At 51.1% G+C, this 17,042-nt stretch overlaps 2 protein-coding genes across 2 annotated transcripts; one reads left to right on the top strand and one right to left on the bottom strand.

The window, feature by feature from the left end:
• The first annotated feature begins 8,843 nt into the window (after window positions 1-8,843).
• LOC142586076 (uncharacterized) lies at window positions 8,844-11,010 on the top strand. The gene is made up of 2 exons (XM_075697337.1): window positions 8,844-9,508; window positions 10,332-11,010. The coding sequence occupies exons 1-2, from the start codon at window positions 8,844-8,846 to the stop codon at window positions 10,909-10,911; spliced, it is 1,245 nt and encodes a 414-aa protein (XP_075553452.1). The 3' UTR covers window positions 10,912-11,010.
• Window positions 11,005-11,994, bottom strand: LOC142584111 (uncharacterized). Its single transcript, XM_075694277.1, has 2 exons — window positions 11,854-11,994; window positions 11,005-11,340 (listed from the first exon to the last, which is right to left on the bottom strand). Exons 1-2 carry the CDS (start codon window positions 11,896-11,898, stop codon window positions 11,005-11,007), a joined length of 381 nt encoding a protein of 126 aa, XP_075550392.1. The 5' UTR covers window positions 11,899-11,994.
• Window positions 11,995-17,042: the final 5,048 nt, after the last annotated feature.

The raw sequence follows: 17,042 nt of genomic DNA, 5'->3' as shown, positions 1-17,042 counted from the left end.
GAGACCTCTTGGGCTGGCACTGGAACTGCAACGACTTTACCGGCAAGAGAGCGGTGCTGCAGCAACACTTGCAGCAACTAACGAGGTAACCAGACGTCATAATGATTCAAGAAACACACAGCGCAGAGACACCGAGACTACCAAACTACCGGTCGCACGACAGCCCGCCGAGCAAAAGGGACACGCCCAAGGGCCAGGGCAGAGAGGTCTGCACCTTCGTTAGGAAAGGGATCACCTTCATGGAACACGAAATGATCGGCAGAAGCGCCATCGAACTCTGCAAGGCGGTGGAAGTAATCACGGGCAAGAAGAGGAAGGAGAGCACTTTCCTGGTGAACGTCTACAGCAATCCGTCCCACGGACAACAAAGGTTCAAGGCATTATTCCACAAGGCGAGTTCAGTCGCGGAGAGCAATACGCTCGTGGTGTGCGGCGACATTAACGCTCCGAGCCAAGACTGGCGCTACCACAGAACGACGGTCAAGGGGAGAGAGCTGATGCAAGACGCCACCGACGTGGGACTGAACCTAATCACGGATCCGGCCGTTCCCACCAGGATCGGCACATCGGTTACGAGAGACACCACTCCGTACCTTACCTTCGTCAAAACCGAGGGAGGATCGAGAGAAGCGAAATGGAGAAACACGGGCCAGGAGCTGGGCAGTGTTGCAATCGGGTTGCAAGCCCCAAGGGTAGCGTTGGCCTGGCGGCCTGGGGCACAGCTGGAAGCATCCGAAGTTCCTGGCAAAGCATGAGTCGACTGCTAACAGAACAACTTGTTTATTCTAGCATCGCAAAAGAGCGGCCGGTCAGGTCGACCGAAGTGGAGAGACGGGAGAGCACGTTACTCGACGGAAGAAATCGGAGCCTCTCTCTTGGCGTCCGGGGGCAGCTGCTTTTATACTCTCGCAGTTGAGGGCAAGAAGGAACGTCTCGTCAGAGGCGCACGTGACGCGGGGCACGTACATGCTGAGAGACACGTTGAGACGAGTAGGTGACGCATCCGCCGGGCCGGCGCCGTCAGACCTCCTCGCTTCACAGTTGGGGGAGCTCCTCTCCCCGGCTGCCGCGCTTTGACAAGCGTGGGCACCAACATGCACACACACACACACACGCACACACGAAGACACGTGGCATTGGAACATGCCTGGACGCGCTTGGCGGGGAGGCGTAGCGGCGGCGCCGAACGGGCCAAAATGGCCGCCGCTTTGAACGAAGCCCCGGCGTCAGCTGCATCCGCGCCGGCTATACCGCGCGTCGTAGGCGAAACGTAACAGACCGCCCCGCCGGGGGAAGGAGATCCCGATGGTCAGGGGACTGCATCCGCTGTCCGGAGGGATGTCGCTCGATGATGCTCACAACCGAAGTCGGTCGTCCCTCGGCGTTTCTTGAGCGCAGCGCACCGAGAAGGCCTCGTTCTCTCGTTCAGGTTCACACAGGACACTGCAAAGTGACTTCGGGAGAGTTGACATTTTTGTTCTCGTTCCCAGCAAGCGTTAGAACTACGCCGAAACTCAACCGCTCAGTCAGCAAGCACGGCACAACCCTCACTAAGCCCTGCCAGGCTCTTTCCCCTTTTATACCACTGCCTAGTTCCTTACAGTAGTCTAGCAGCACTCAGAACGCGTCCACAAATTGGAAAATTGCACTAGAAAGCACGTCATCACTTTGAAACACTAAACAAAAGCAATATGTTAAAAATCCTGCCTCAGGAAGAAAAACATCAGTAACAAACAACTCTGAGGCTGATTCCTACGCTAGGGGCTTCGACTTAAGCCATCGGCGTTACCGTTGAGACTCCCCTTTTTGTAACGCACCTCAAAGGAATATTGTTGCAAAGCGAGGCTCCAGCGCAGGAGGCGGCCATTTTTGGGAGAGATGGTCTGCAGCCATTGGAGAGGGCAGTGATCCGTCTCAATGATAAACCTCGAGCCGGCTAGGTAGCATGACAATTTCTGAACGGCCCACACGAGACAGGCACACTCTTTCTCGGTGGCGCTGTACGCCTGCTCACGACTGGTCAGCTTACGACTAGCATACAGGACGGGGTGTTCCACTTCTCCATTTTCCCGTTGGCACAGTACAACGCCCATGCCTCGCTCACTAGCATCGCACTGAACAACGAACCCTTTTGTGTAGTCTGGCGATCGTAGCACAGGCTGGCTTGCTAGGGTGCTCTTTAGGGCGCTAAAAGCTCTTTCCTTTGTCTCGTCCCAGACGACTGTTTGAGGCTCTGTTTTTCTTAGAGCATCCGTCAGGGGAGCCGCGATATAAGAGTACCGGGGGATGTACCGCTGATAGTAGCCGGCGACAGCTAAGAACGACCGAATATCGGTCTTCGTGCGCGGTTGCGGGAAGTCTCGCACAGCGGCCACCTTTATTTCAGAGGGGCGGCGACGCCCCGTCCAATCACGTGACCGAGGTAGACAACCTCGGCCTGTGCTAACTGGCACTTGGGAGCCTTGACTGTCAAGCCCGCTTCGCGCAGGCGGGTTAGCACTGCCCGCAAGTGTGCCATATGCTCAGACCAGGATGCGGAGAATATCGCTACGTCGTCTAGATACGGTAAAGCGAATTCTTGCTGTCCCCGCAACACTTTATCCATGAGGCTTGAAAAGCAGTATGGCGCGTTCTTCAAACCAAAACTCAACACTTTAGGACGGAATGTTCCCATTGGTGAAATGAACGCCGCATACCTACTAGCCTCTTCTGTAAGTGGAACCTGCCAATAAACCCTGACTAGATCTAGGGTGGAAATAAACTGAGCGCTACTAACTTTCTCAAGGCGCTCCTCGATGTTAGGGATCGGATAAATTTGACCCTTAGTGATGGAATTAAGCCTGCGGTAGTCGACGCAAGGACGAGGTTCCTTGCCCGGTACCTCAACTAAAATCAAAGGGGAGGTATAATCACTCTCACCCGCCTCAATAACACCGAGCTGTAGCATTTTCTTTACCTCAGCCTCCATAATATCGTGCTGGCGGGGTGACACCCGGTACGCCTTGGATCGTACTGGCTCTGGGGAGGCAAGTTCTATATCATGAGTAAGGACAGAAGTCCTACCAGGCCTCTCAGAGAACAGACCTTGAAACTCTTGTAATAGCTGGTGTAGTTCGGTTTTCTGCTCGGGCGACAGCGGTGCTTTACTGATAAGGTCACTAATGACTTGACCGGTGTCTTCCCTGTTCGTCACTGAGCCTAGTCCCGGAAGCTCGACCGGAAGCTCTTCGGGAACGTTTACCATCATACACACCACTGCTTCCCGTTGCCTATAGGGTTTGAGCAGATTACAGTGGTAAACTTGCTGTGCTTTCCGTTTTCCTGGCAGACTCACCACGTAGTTGACGTCCGACAGTTTTTGAACAATTCGTGCTGGGCCCTCCCACTGCACGTCGAGTTTGTTTTTTAGCGATGTGCGCAATATCATGACCTCATCGCCCACCTCAAAACGACGGACCCTGGCTGTCCGATCATAATAAACCTTGGCCCTCTGCTGGGCCTTTGCCATTGCTTCACCTGACAACTCCTGTGCCCTTCTTAAGCGTTCGAGGAGCCTAAGCACGTACTGCACCACGACTGGGTCGTCGCCCCTGCCTTCCCACGATTCTCAAAGCATGCGAAGCGGAGACCGAAGCGAGCGACCGTACACCAGCTCAGCTGGCGAAAACCCCGTAGCCGCATGCGGCGCGGTCCTTAATGCAAACATCACCCCAGGCAGACACAGCTCCCAGTCCGTTTGTTGTTCAAAACACAAAGCTCTCAACACGCGCTTCATGACGGAGTGGAGCTTCTCAACGGAATTCGACTGTGGGTGGTACACCGAGCTGTGTAACAGCTTTACCCCACACCTTTCGAGAAAAGTTGTCGTCAAAGCGCTAGTAAACACTGTGCCCTGACCTGATTGGATTTCCGCAGGAAAACCAACTCGCGCAAATATGGACAGTAGTGCATTGACTATCTCAACTGAGCTGAGTTCTTTAAGCGGCACTGCTTCAGGGAACTTTGTCGCTGGGCAGATCACAGTCAAAATGTGTCTGTACCCCGTGGCTGTTACCGGCAGAGGTCCCACTGTATCAATAACGAGCCGTCTAAAAGGCTCCGTAATGATAGGTACCAATTTCAACGGCGCCCTCGATTTGTCCCCTGGTTTGCCCACCCGCTGACAGGTGTCACATGTCCTCACGAAGTGGTCTGCGTCCCGAAAACACCCTGGCCAATAGTATTCTTGCAAGAGACGGTCCTTAGTTTTCTTAACTCCTAGGTGTCCGGACCACGAACCCCCGTGCGACAAGCGCAACAGATCCTGACGGTAGCACTGAGGAACGATCAGCTGATCGAACTCCACTCCCCTGCGGTCTAGATACTTCCGGTACAGAACCCCACCTCTTTCCACAAAACGAGCATTTTTCTTGGCGATACCTTCCTTGACAATGCAGCGTATGTTTTCTAGGCTGCCATCCTTTTTTTCCTCGGCTATCAAAGCCGACCGGCTGACTTTTAGCAACCTATTAAGTCCGTCTGACGCAGGCGCGATGAGCAAATCTGCAGATAGCTCTTCTAACTTTCCCGTGTCGGGCATTCCCTCTCCAGTATCTGGTGCCTTCAACGCTCCAGGCTCAATTTTATTCAGTTCGGACGTGCTCTGAATATCAGCTTGCTGCGCCTCTGACCCTTTCTCATTGTTCGACAACGTCGGCCCCGCAACTACCGCCTTTGCAGCGAGCTCCCGAACCTTCGATCTGGTTAAGGCCTGAACGCTAGCCTCACCAAACAAAAGCCCCTTCTCGCGCAGGAGGTGATCGGACCTGTTCGAAAATAGGTACGGGTACTGGGGGGGCAGCATAGATGACACTGCGGCCTCCGTCTCAAGCGCTCCAAAAGGTCCTTCAATAAGCACTTTTGCTACGGGCAGACACACGCTATGAGCTTCCACGGCTTGCTTGATCCATGCGCACTCGCCCGTGAACATATCGGGTTCTACGTAAGAGGGGTGAACTACATCCATCGTAGCTGCGGAATCGCGAAGCACTCGGCACTCTTTCCCGTTCACGAGGAGGTCTCGCATGTAAGGCTCGAGAAGCTTCATGTTCTCGTCAGTGCTGCATAATGACAAAAACACGACTTTTGTTTTTGTTTCTGGACACTGCGCCGAAAAGTGACCCGGCTTCTGACACGTATAACACACGCGCGCTTGCCTCATCTCGAACCGTTTTCTGCGTTCGGCTTCGGCTGCCGCCGTCTCCTTAGGTTCGGTCGGACTGCTTTCACTCGAATCCGCACTACGTGTGTTGCCCCTTGTTCTCATGAGTGTGAACTTCGGCCTCTCAAACTTCGAGCCAAATTCACCCTTTTGACCGTCCTTAGCTCCGCGAGCCCGACGCGTCACAAACTCCTCGGCTAGCTCGGCGGCTTTAGCCACTGTACTAACGTCTGGCCTATCCAAGACCCAGTACCGCACTTTCTCAGGTAACCGACTATAAAACTGTTCTAGCCCGAAACACTGCAGAACTTTCTCGTGGTCACCAAACGCTTTCTCTTCTTTGAGCCACTCCTGCATGTTTGACATTAGCCTGTAGGCAAACTCTGTATATGACTCACTTCTGCCTTTCTCATTTTCCCAAAACTTCCGACGGAACGCCTCCGCTGACAGCCTGTACTTTTTTAGCAGACTCGATTTCACTAGGTCGAAATCCTCTGCCTCCTCTCTCTTCAAGCGAGCGACTACGTCGGCCGCCTCGCCGGGTAACAAAGTGAGCAAGCGCTGTGGCCACGTTTCCCGAGAGAACCTCTGCTTCTCGCACGTTCGCTCAAAGTTAACCAGGAACAAACCAATGTCCTCTCCAAGCTTAAACGGCCGCATCAGGTCAGTCATTTTGAATACTCGTTCTCCTGCACCGTGTGCCTGACTTCCATTACGAGCGCGTTCCATCTCTATCTCGAGACGCTTCATTTCCAAAGCGTGTTGACGGTCGCGCTCTTTTTCTTTCTCTTGTTGCTCTCGGTCTCTTTCTTTCTGTTGCTCTGTTGCTCTCGCTCTTCCTGTTCTTTAAGTTCGCGCTCCTGTTTATCTTTTTTGTTCTTTAAGTTCGCGCTCCTGTTTCTCTTTTTGCTCTTTAAGTTCGCGCTCCTGTCTTTCTGCCCTCTCCTCAATGGTCTCAAGGCATTCCGACAGCTCGTCATCCTCAGCTTCTAACTCAAGAATAGCCCTTAGCGGTTCTGGTTTTCTGAGTTTGTCTGAGACATCCAGACCCAACTCTCTTGCAAGCTCCAGCAATTTCGGTTTGCGCAACGACTTCAAATCCACGGCTACTCTGAATGCTGCTTTCTCTACTGCCTACTATTGTCTTGCCGCAAACTAACCCGGCAGCAACGACAACCACAATTACCAGCTCTGTTTCTGACACTAACAAAAGCCTGGCAAAACTCAGAAGAAGAAAGTCCCGCACTCAACAAACCTCGCCGCCAAGAATTCAGCGCAGTCATACCGCTGTAGGCAACCAGTCATCACACAGGGCTCGTTGCACTGCTCCCGGATGATCGTTGTGCTGCTCAGCATAGAGTCGACCGAATATCTTCGCTGCTGGCCTCCGTTGTCGCAATCTCACCGTTGGCAAACAGTTGTTGCAAATGGGTCGCAAGCCCCAAGGGTAGCGTTGGCCTGGCGGCCTGGGACACAGCTGGAAGCATCCGAAGTTCCTGGCAAAGCATGAGTCGACTGCTAACAGAACAACTTGTTTATTCTAGCATCGCAAAAGAGCGGCCGGTCAGGTCGACCGAAGTGGAGAGACGGGAGAGCACGTTACTCGACGGAAGAAATCGGAGCCTCTCTCTTGGCGTCCGGGGGCAGCTGCTTTTATACTCTCGCAGTTGAGGGCAAGAAGGAACGTCTCGTCAGAGGCGCACGTGACGCGGGGCACGGACATGCTGAGAGACACGTTGAGACGAGTAGGTGACGCATCCGCCGGGCCGGCGCCGTCAGACCTCTTCGCTTCACAGTTGGGGGAGCTCCTCCCCCGGCTGCCGCGCTTTGACAAGCGTGGGCACCAACATGCACACACACACACGCACACACGAAGACACGTGGCATTGGAACATGCCTGGACGCGCTTGGCGGGGAGGCGTAGCGGCGGCGCCGAACGGGCCAAAATGGCCGCCGCTTTGAACGAAGCCCCGGCGTCCGCTGCATCCGCAACGGCTATACCGCGCGTCGTAGGCGAAACGTAACAGCAGCGATCACTACATCGCGGAGGTCATCGCACCGCTCGAACGCCAAGGCAACACCGGCATAAGGAAGCATCGCATTACGGACTGGGACGCCTTTCGAAAGGCGCTACCCGCGGTGCAACTGGACATTACGGACATCTAGCAATGGGCGGCCAACGTCGTTGAGATGACGGAAGGAGCCACCAAAGAGCTGGAGACGGACGAACGGATAGACAAGATGGACAGTCGGCTGGCCCACCTGCTAGAAGCCAAGCAGTCCATAAAGGCGAGGTGGCAGAAGCGACGAACCAACCGAAGTCTAAGGAAGAAGATCGCCGAGCTCAACAGGCAGATCGAGCTCCACTGCAGGATGCTATGCAGCCAAAAGTGGAACAAGGCCTGCAACGAAGCCGACGAACATATGCACAAGGGCAAGACGTGAAACATGCTGCGGCACCTCCTCGACGAAACCAAGACCAAGTCGCACCAAAGGGACAGACTCGCCAGGCTCATACATCGGGCGGTCTCGGTACACGGCGCCGAAGAAGTCACCAGGGCTCTCGTGGACCTCCACGCCAGAGAAGCAGGCGCCGACTACGCGGACGCGGCGGAGTATCGAGGGAGCAGCGACGCATACGCGGCGGTGGCTGTCGGGGCATCGAGGGGTGCAACGAAGACCGCGGCGAGCGTCCGGATTCGAGAAGCGCACCGGGTGGAGAAGGTGGCCATCGCCTTGGCCGTCTACGACCCCAGATGCACTACAGTGTTGTGTGACTCTAGAACGGCAGTGAAGAACTACGCCAAGGGTAGGGTATGTAGTGAGGCCGCGCGCATACTGCGCAAGGCCGAAGATATCGGACGCAAAAGTGCTGTGGTGATCAAGTGGTGTCCGGCCCACATGGGCAGCGACGTGTCGGAACGCGGGAACGTGCCAACCACAACGAGACGGGCAACTCGGCTGTGCGAGGACTAACCAACCGCGCAGCTGCAAGCACGGCCGACTCGGAGTGTTGGCCGCGGTGCAGTGCCAAGGACAAGATGACCACCTTCAACGAAATAGTGAAGTGGTACAGACTGGACAGACTATGCCGCCACCTCAACCGGGGCTTACTCGGAAAGAGGCAGTGTTATACCCCTGACACACGGGCAAAACTAAAGTCCTTTCCAGTAAACCCCTTTTGCTGCTCTGAAGGACCGTTTGCAGAAAGGAGTTGCGCCGATGACACACGGCACCGCACTAAACTACTTTAGGTAGTTCCTCAGATGAACGCCGCAAGAAAAATAGCGCTGGCTGTTAAAGCCGCAAGAGAGAAAACATTCTTAAAAATCTGCGTATTTAATTACACTTAGCTACTGTAAAACCTAAAAATGTATTTTTTTCATTGTTGATGGCTAATAATGCTTATAGCCGTTTATTTTATTCGTGTTTTTGCGTTGTTAGCAGCCATTTAACTTGGTCCAGCAACTATGTGCAGCCGGTGGTTTGCTGTGCGTGCTGTTCATTCTGGTGATGCCCACGTTTCTGTCGTCCTTTTTCACGTCTTTGTCGTCCCTTACTTCGTGCGCGCAGGCGTAACGCGTTTTATTCAATATCTTATTCGAACAACTGTGATCGCGTGACAGAACTGCGCATTTGCAACATGGCTCAGCGAAGCGCTAGCGACGAAGCAAGAGTTGAGGTCGCTCTGATGCTTGCCGCTCTCGGATCCCTTGAAGATGAGATAAGCGCCGCAAAGGCGAAAGTGGAAACCATCAAACGTCTACTCATGATGAACAGCTTCATGTTGACAGCTTCGGCACTGTCCCTTCGAGCCGCCAACCGCGAAAGGTGGACCTACGTGCGCAACGAACGATGGTTTAAAGAGACAGTGCCCTGCCTTGGTGACGGCCACTTTAAGCAAAGTTTTCGAGTGAGCCCAGCCACCTTCCGTTATCTTGTGGACTGTCTGCGTCCTTCGCTGGAGAGGGTTACAACGAATATGCGCGAGTGCATTGCGGTGGAAAAAGTGGTGGCCATCGGCTTATTCAAACTGTGCTCCGTGGCAGAGGACCGAGTCGTGGCCACTGTCTTTGGCGTTGGACGATCAACGGTGAATGGTATTTATCGAGAGTTTTGCGAAGCCGTCATTTCCGTCTTGGAAAAGGACTGGCTCAAGATGCTGCGTCCAGCGGACATGGACGAACACATTCGCGAATTCATGGCCGTCTGCGACTTTCCCCAAGCCGTAGGAGCCCTCGACGGCTGCCACTTTCCCGTATCGCCGCCAGAAGAACATGCCACTGACTATTATAACTATAAGGGATGGTAAGTTGATTTCGCCTGTTTGAGTAATTAACCTTCGTGCCTAAGACATTCTACTCGATGCACCTTACAAATACGCTTAATGTGCCTTTTAGCTTGGGCGGGTTACAAATTAAAAGCGCATTTTAACAGCACCGCATTTAGCTTGAATAACCACCGTAATTGTCCTCACAAATGGAGTCCGGCAACTTGTTTTCCTAGGATGTACAACCGCGCGTATTTTTTGCAACTACAGCGATGCAAAAGAAAATCCTAGCTACAAGCTTACCAAAAACAAAGCCTACCGAGAAAATAAGTTTAATATTAAAGTGTTTACGTAACTATATTATACGAGAAGGAGAAGTATGTTGCAATTCATTTTCGAGGCCTTGAAGCAGCTAAAGGCATTATCACGACAGAAAATTTCCACTGAAAAAATTGGCAGTGGTAGCTCGCAGGAGCCGTTAAATGCTACGAAGCGTCGTGGCAACCAAGACGAACATAGCCTCAGATTTATTTACTTGGCGTGATACACAGTGAAGATATGATCAGGAGAGCTTTAGGAGATTGTACATATAGGGCTAATGTTAGGAAATTACTTGAATATGAGGCCGATGTCAATGTTCTGAGGTGAAAGGAGCATAGACACAAATAAGAGATATATTATGTGTATTGTCTAGTGCCTTTCACCTCATAATATGCCAAACCAACATGTCCTGTTTTCCATCCCAACGTCTTGTCAACGCGTTCATGAATTGTTCTTAATCTATTAACATCAAAATTGCAACCGCTTTTAAATAAGATGTTCTTATTGACTCGACTATTGTGTATATGTTCATTTTTGCAGGCACAGCATTATTCTTCTGGCTCTCGTGGACCACAAGTACCGTTTCAGGTATATAAACGTGGGTGCCCCTGGAAGAAGCCGCGACTCTCATGTTTACCGAATGTCGAGCCTCTCCCAGATGGTTGCAAGTCCCCTTTTTAAGGCTCCGGTGGCAGCAATTGGAGGAGTTGCCGTCCCACCTCTGATATTGTGCGACCAAGCATTCCCGCTAACACCAAATCTCATTAAGCCATTTGGACACAACGGTCCACTGAATGAAGACCAGAGAACATACAATTACCACATCAGCCGAGCGAGACGTATAGTAGAAAACGCTTTTGGGAGACTTAAAGCAAGATTTCGCTTCATGTCGAAGAGAATGGAATGTGATGTTGACAATGCCCGCCTGGTGATTCGCGCATGCTGCGTGCTCAACAACATTTGTGAGCATTTCAACGATGCAGTTCAGTTTCAGTGGCTCCAGGAAGTACAACAGTCGAACAACCAACTGCCCCAACCAGTGCGTAGTAGTGATTATGAAATTGGAAATGCAGCCAGTGTGCGTTCTGCACTCGTGGACTACTTCAGACAGAGGGTGTAGACCTTGGTAGCTCACTTCTAGAAATTGGGCCCCAACATGCAAGTGCTTTGTGCTCACACTCGTGAATAAAACAATGTGACCATTTTTCCTGCCTCAAGATTTATTAAAAAAACCAACAACTGCATTCACGAGCTTTTCTTGCAGCTGCAGGTGTTTGCTTCGCAGCTCGAATTCAGTTTGTTGTGCCCGTTCAAGTTGCTCTCTCAGCATTCTCTGTTCGGCAAGTATGGCACCTTGAATTTCCGTCGCTGTCGTCACTGTCCGCCGTCGCTTCCTCGTTATGCGCGTTGTTGTGCTCGCTTCGGGGCTCAGCGCAGACTGCGCGGTGGGTGAAGGTGGTGGTGCCTCTTCTGCTGGCGTTCCTGGCGCCGATGTGCCTTCACTGTCGGTCATGTCTGATGTGTGACCGCTCTCCATGTCAGAGATCAGCTGTAAACATTTAAGGAAAAACTGCTACACAAATTGCAAGCAAAATATTCCACTAGAGGCAGCGCATAGCAGCCTCTTAAGTGTAACAGACACGGCCGCCTCGTTATAGCCGCAATCACACCTGTTGATAATTACATTGAAGAAATGAACTGCACAAATGGGGATAGAATTTTTTATGATGCAGTACAATATTGCACCAAACACGACAGCCTTTCTGGGAATCTAGGGGCATCCTTCAAAAAAAAAAAGAAAAGCTTAAAGTAACAAAAGCACCTTTATCATGCAAAGCAAAGGTCTCCAATTCGGCAGTGCAGAAAGCGACTTCACTTGTGAAGAAAGCGCAGCCAAATCGAGGAGACAAAGTTTCACAACTCTCTCAAAAGAAATGTGAACTTCTGTGAGTCAAACTGTGGTAAAACATAAGCGTAAATGCTCATGCATTTACATAAGTAAATGCATGAGCATTTACTGATTGCAGGGAAGTTGCACAATGGTGCTTTATTCATTGCATACCTTTTCAACAGTGTCACTGCTGCTGTTGCAGCAGCTCTCCTCCATGAGTGATGAGTCGTTTATGGGTAAACAACCAATAAATCTCTTAATTTCGTTGAAGTACGGCCACGTCGGTGGCGAAGACCCAGTTGTTAGCTCTCGTTCATGTTTTCTAAAACGAAGAACATTACAGTCGATTTCAGTTGTGAAGCACCAAAAGCAAGGACATTACAATGAGCAGCGTAAAAATACATAAAAAGAACTATGCTAGCTTATCAGAATTTTATTGCTGCCTGAAAGCGAGTTCACCTGTGTGACAAACTAAACGAGTACTTTTGACCACGGCAGCTTTTTTGGTAATGAATCAAAATAAATAAAAGTCGTGCCAATTAAATGCTAGGCGGAAACATCCCTAGCTATTGTTCGCATAGGAGGTAACAACGTGCCTTTTCATTGACGGCACAATTTTTCACCTCACGAGGCTTGAATTTTTTTTTTTCGTGTTGACTAAAGCGTATTTAAGGTTACAGTTCCCAAGACATCAGACACGTGGAAATTGTAAACCTCGAGTACACCCGGCTGACCTAAAGATGAGCACCACGAGACACATGGTACGAAGCCGCCGCCGCGTTCGCGGCACCATTGCGGCCGTGCACTTCATATGCGAACACAGCTGTTCTGACACTACTGCACGTTGTCTGTCGTCGGCACGCTTTCGCTCACAGCTGATTCAATAACGCAACATGGCTCTACCATACACCATGCAGGGCACCGATCTCGGAACTTTGACTTTAGCGATAAAATATGAAGTTCTCTGTCAAGCACAAACACACGCTAAACATACAAGCACAGCGCTCGCGACCATACACAGCGAGAAGAACAATAAATCGACGTCTTACCTGTATGTCTGAGTCAAGTTATCTATTTTGCTGTGGACTTGTGCCCGCGTGCGGGGAAGGCCCATGCTGCTGAGGCTTTCGGCAATCTTGTCGTACACCCCGCCGTTGTGTTTCTGACCTCGTAAAGCGTCCAGGTGGTCCTCCCACAGCTTTATAAGCGTCCAGGTCGCCTTTTCGGACCGCTGGACGCGTGGTTTCTTCTGGTTATTCCCTGCGGGCGCTGATTGTGCAGTCTCCATCTCGCGACGCGAACACACCACACGCGCGCAGCAAACGACGACGACACTGCCGGAATTCAACATGGCGGCACTGGCGACGTTATGCGAGCGTTTGAGAGTATAGCTAGAGAAAATCTCCACTATTCGACAAATTGTATTACCGCTAACAATTAAAACATTTTCGCAAGGTAAAAAAAATACATATGGGCACCGTAGTTGTGTGGCAGGTTTCCTTCTATTGACGAGTTGTGCACGCTGTGTGCGAGAGTAACTCCTTTTCCGCTCGAAAAGTAGTTGCACGATCTCCTTTCCCGAAAAGGAACTTTGCCGTAAAGGAGAAACTCCTTTGTCGTGTGTCACTGCACTTGAACGCCTTTCCGGTAGATGTCCCCTTACCGAAAGGACTTTAGAGTGCCCGTGTGTCAGGGGTATTATACAGATAGTTACAGACAGGGTCCCTGCTCACCCTGGTGCTAGCTAAGCACGTGTGTCCGAACGTGTACGCGAGTGACGTGTGTAGACTGTGCGCGAAGGATAGAGCCACCGCGGCTCACATCCTTTGGGACTGTAGCGTAAATCCGCGAGAAGCCAGCGAGAAGACGACGATCCCACCGCAGCTAGAAGCTGCAACGAGGAGCTATGATCAAGAGACACAACTCAAGGCCGTCCAGCAGGTCTCGGCAGCTCTAGAGAGGCAGCAACCGCGCGAAACCGAGGAGAAGGGGGCAGCACCCCCAGAAATGGGGCCGCGGCCCTCTCGGACCCGCGGAAGTAGCAAGGGACCAAGACCTCGAGGAGCACAACGCACGAGACTGACGTAGTGGCCGCGTCACGGTAAAAGCTTGTCCTCCCTGCGTGGAGGGAGCCTAACCGATTCTGCAGGCATTTTCAATAATGTTGTTCTCTCTCTCTCTCAAAATTAAGAACTGTGAAATAACTACTTCTCAAAATGGAAACCGGAAATCTACCAGAAATGGAACAACTTCTATCAGAAACGAAACAAAAAGTGACGAAAGACGCGATCGCAGCGCCGCTAGTTCGCGTGACCACCACTTCGGCCATCTCCCGAGCGCAGCTGTGAAACTGAAGTATATGACCCAACCACTGGCACGCGTCGGAAAGCTTCGGCACGCGCCGAAGCGTCAAAAGCGTCGGTCGGGAACACGGCGAAGCGTGGCGACGCGCAGCGATTATGTCTACTGCCGATGCTAGAAGTTTGCCGACGCGAGGCGACGCTGCGCCGGCGTGCACCAATGAGAGGCTGCGACGCGTCGCAAGCGTCAACCAATCGGAGGCTGCGAATCCTCCGGCTGCTATGCCTATGATGGCCGACCTAAAGCCCCTCCATAAACGTTTCCGCCGACCAGGTGGCGCCGGCGGTGGCGTGTGGATGCAGGGGCTTTAGGCCGACCGTGCGAAGGCGCCGGCACCAACGATCGTCCGAGTTCTTTGGACGCACGACGCGCGCGACAGTGTTCCTGAAAGACAGTGTTGTAATAGTAGGCCGACAACGACACGACCGACCGACCGACGACCGTGGGTTGTGGCAGCGCGACGTGGATCCGAAGCGACTTCGAACGACGCCGACTAATCCAACCTGCCCACTGGGTTCCGCCGGGCTCGGTACGATCGTCTGCTAAAACAGCCAACCAAATCACGATTGCCGCAATGTGTGTGTATTTTGTTGTGCTCAAAACGAATGGAGACAGGTTTACGAGCTCCGAAGTCTGGACAATCAGCACTCGCCTATCGCCGATGTTGTTTACATTACGCGTAGGCCTAGCGCGCCCATCGAATACGTAACTGGCGAGTGAAGGAACCCAGCTGAGAAACTCTGTCGAAGGAAATTAATTTTCAGGTCCGTTTGGTGCTGCAGTGATTTAAAATATGGCACTCCTGACGTCGTGTGATGTGTGATGTGGTGAATGAACCGCGTGGAACCGTGTGGAATAGTGTCGGATGACTCAAGTTTAACGGGCAAGTTCTGGGTTGTTTCCAATGGCAAAGATAACTTCTGAAAGCGAAAGACACTAGTAGCCGAACTATGGGAAGTACTTACATTATCAGCCGTGCCGCCCGTTTCAGCTGACACTGCGCTCTTCTATTCGGCATGTGAATCCAGTTCAGTACAAGTTCACTGTGCTCCTTCACTCACTTCTTTCAAGTGCATCCGCCTTTTGGGCTTGTTAGAGATAAATCGCTCGTGTAGCAATCAAGAACACTGACGCACTGAAGCATACGTGACAACGCAGTCATGTTTGATTCAGTGTGTCCTTATACTTGAGCACTGCAAAAAGAAATCTGTTTGCAACGTGTGCCCCGTGTGCAGTGCATAGCAGGACCTGCATCATACAAGACCTATGCATGTAGCAGCATATACCATGATTGCTTCGATGCCTGCTTCAGAAGCAGCAAGTACTGAGTCAGTGAAAGTGTAATTGATTTTTTATCTCACTCTTTGTTCATGGAAAGTGTAACTGGTGTGAGTGCATTGTGTGAGTGCAGTCGGTATGCTTAAACTGCTGGAATCCCTTCAGTTTCTACTAAAATATTTCTTGCTGCGATACTATAAATTGTAGTCAGAACAAAGATCTACTCAAAACTAAGTTACTAATGCATCTGCGCAGAATGTGTTTGATTAGCAAGTTAACACTTTCACAACAACAGTATGCCGATGCACAGCATATGTGCTTGCAATACATACATTCCGTAAAGGTGAACGACTGGGCCTACAATAACAAACTTTGTAGTAGCACTGCGAAAAGTGCTGCCATGCGCATCAGCCACAACAAAACTGCTGCACATCCAGCCTACTTCCATGGAGGCACCTCTATAAAGACGGTTCGGGCCCTTCCCATTCTGGGTGTAACATTTAGCTCTTCTCTCAACTTTTCCGCATATGTCACCAGCACTGTATCTAAGCATCGGCCCATTCTTGTGTTTGTGTCCCGTGTCTCTCTTCCCTGATGACGTAAGGTTTTCCGAGCACTCTACGCTTCTATCATTCTGTGACGACATGAGTACTGCTCATCAGTATAGTTCCCGTACCAAACTTGCGACGCTAACAAACTTGAGCTTGTTCAGCGCCGGACAACACGCACCCTCTACTCTCATCTTTTCGGTTGCCGCAAGCTCATGCCAGCCTACGAGGATTGCCTCAAACCCCTCAAGTAGCACACCCTGCAATACCAGCGCAACATTGCACTAGTCTATACTGCAGGGTGTTTGACGGCTCGATGAACAGCACTAATCTTTCTTCAGTTCGTCTGAACAAGTGTTCACCACAGCCCGAGCCCTCATCGTGCCTCTATGGCCCGACACCACAACTCCATGATTATATCTGGCATACAGAGCTTTCTCTTCACCCCCCTTGGCCATTTGGGTTCTCCTTCCTTGGAACCAGACTGAATTGGCACTCCTGTGTGTTGTGCGCCCGTCGAATGTGTGCGTGTGTGTGCACGTGGAGGGAAAGGAGGTGTCGTCTGCGTCTTGCAAATTCCTGCTCTAGATGGCTGGTTATCAGACGCTCTAACATACAGGCATCAGCCTTTTCTTTAGTCTAGAGTGCCAGGTTACCACTAAGATTATTATTATTATTACTATTATTATTATTATTAGAGTCATCACTACGACCACATTGATTGTGTTGAAGCGAGCATGACACATAATTCAAAATATTTCTGGGGCTTCGTACACTCTCACTATTCTAAAGAGAGTGCCAAAGATGTACGTCTTCATGAAAATGGTGGTGTTGTCTCGCACACTGCTGATGCCTTTGCAGAACATTTCTGTTTGCTATATGGTGTGAGATATGCTTCAAGTAACCTTCCTTCTCAGTCTGGCACAGTGTGTAGGCTATCAGTCAATGAAAACCTTGTTTTCAAGTGTATGAAGTGCCTTACCCTTTCTTGTGGTGTTGATGATATTTCTTCCGCAAAGCTTAACCCTTTGAGACGCTGTCTACACAACTGTGCACAGCAGGAGAGTGCATCAATAGCAAAAGCACTGATGAAAGTAATAGTATTTAAAATGTGTTTCATACATCTTGGAACATTTATTATTGGAACTGTGCTGCAATTTTGAATAACGTGCA

This window comes from Dermacentor variabilis, chromosome 6 (assembly GCF_050947875.1).
Source record: "Dermacentor variabilis isolate Ectoservices chromosome 6, ASM5094787v1, whole genome shotgun sequence".
Classification (NCBI taxonomy): Eukaryota; Metazoa; Arthropoda; class Arachnida; order Ixodida; family Ixodidae; genus Dermacentor; species Dermacentor variabilis.
The sequence above is the reverse complement of the archived record's forward strand: the minus strand, read 5'-3'. Positions and strand labels throughout refer to the sequence as shown.

Coding starts and splice junctions, on each gene's coding strand:
- LOC142586076 (XM_075697337.1), top strand. CDS start 8,844: ATGGCTCAGCGAAGCGCTAGCGACGAAGCAAGAGTTGAGGTCGCTCTG. Junction 9,509..10,331: donor TATTATAACTATAAGGGATG/GTAAGTTGATTT, acceptor TCATTTTTGCAG/GCACAGCATTATTCTTCTGG.
- LOC142584111 (XM_075694277.1), bottom strand. CDS start 11,898: ATGGAGGAGAGCTGCTGCAACAGCAGCAGTGACACTGTTGAAAAG. Junction 11,341..11,853: donor GCAGTGACACTGTTGAAAAG/GTATGCAATGAA, acceptor AAATGTTTACAG/CTGATCTCTGACATGGAGAG.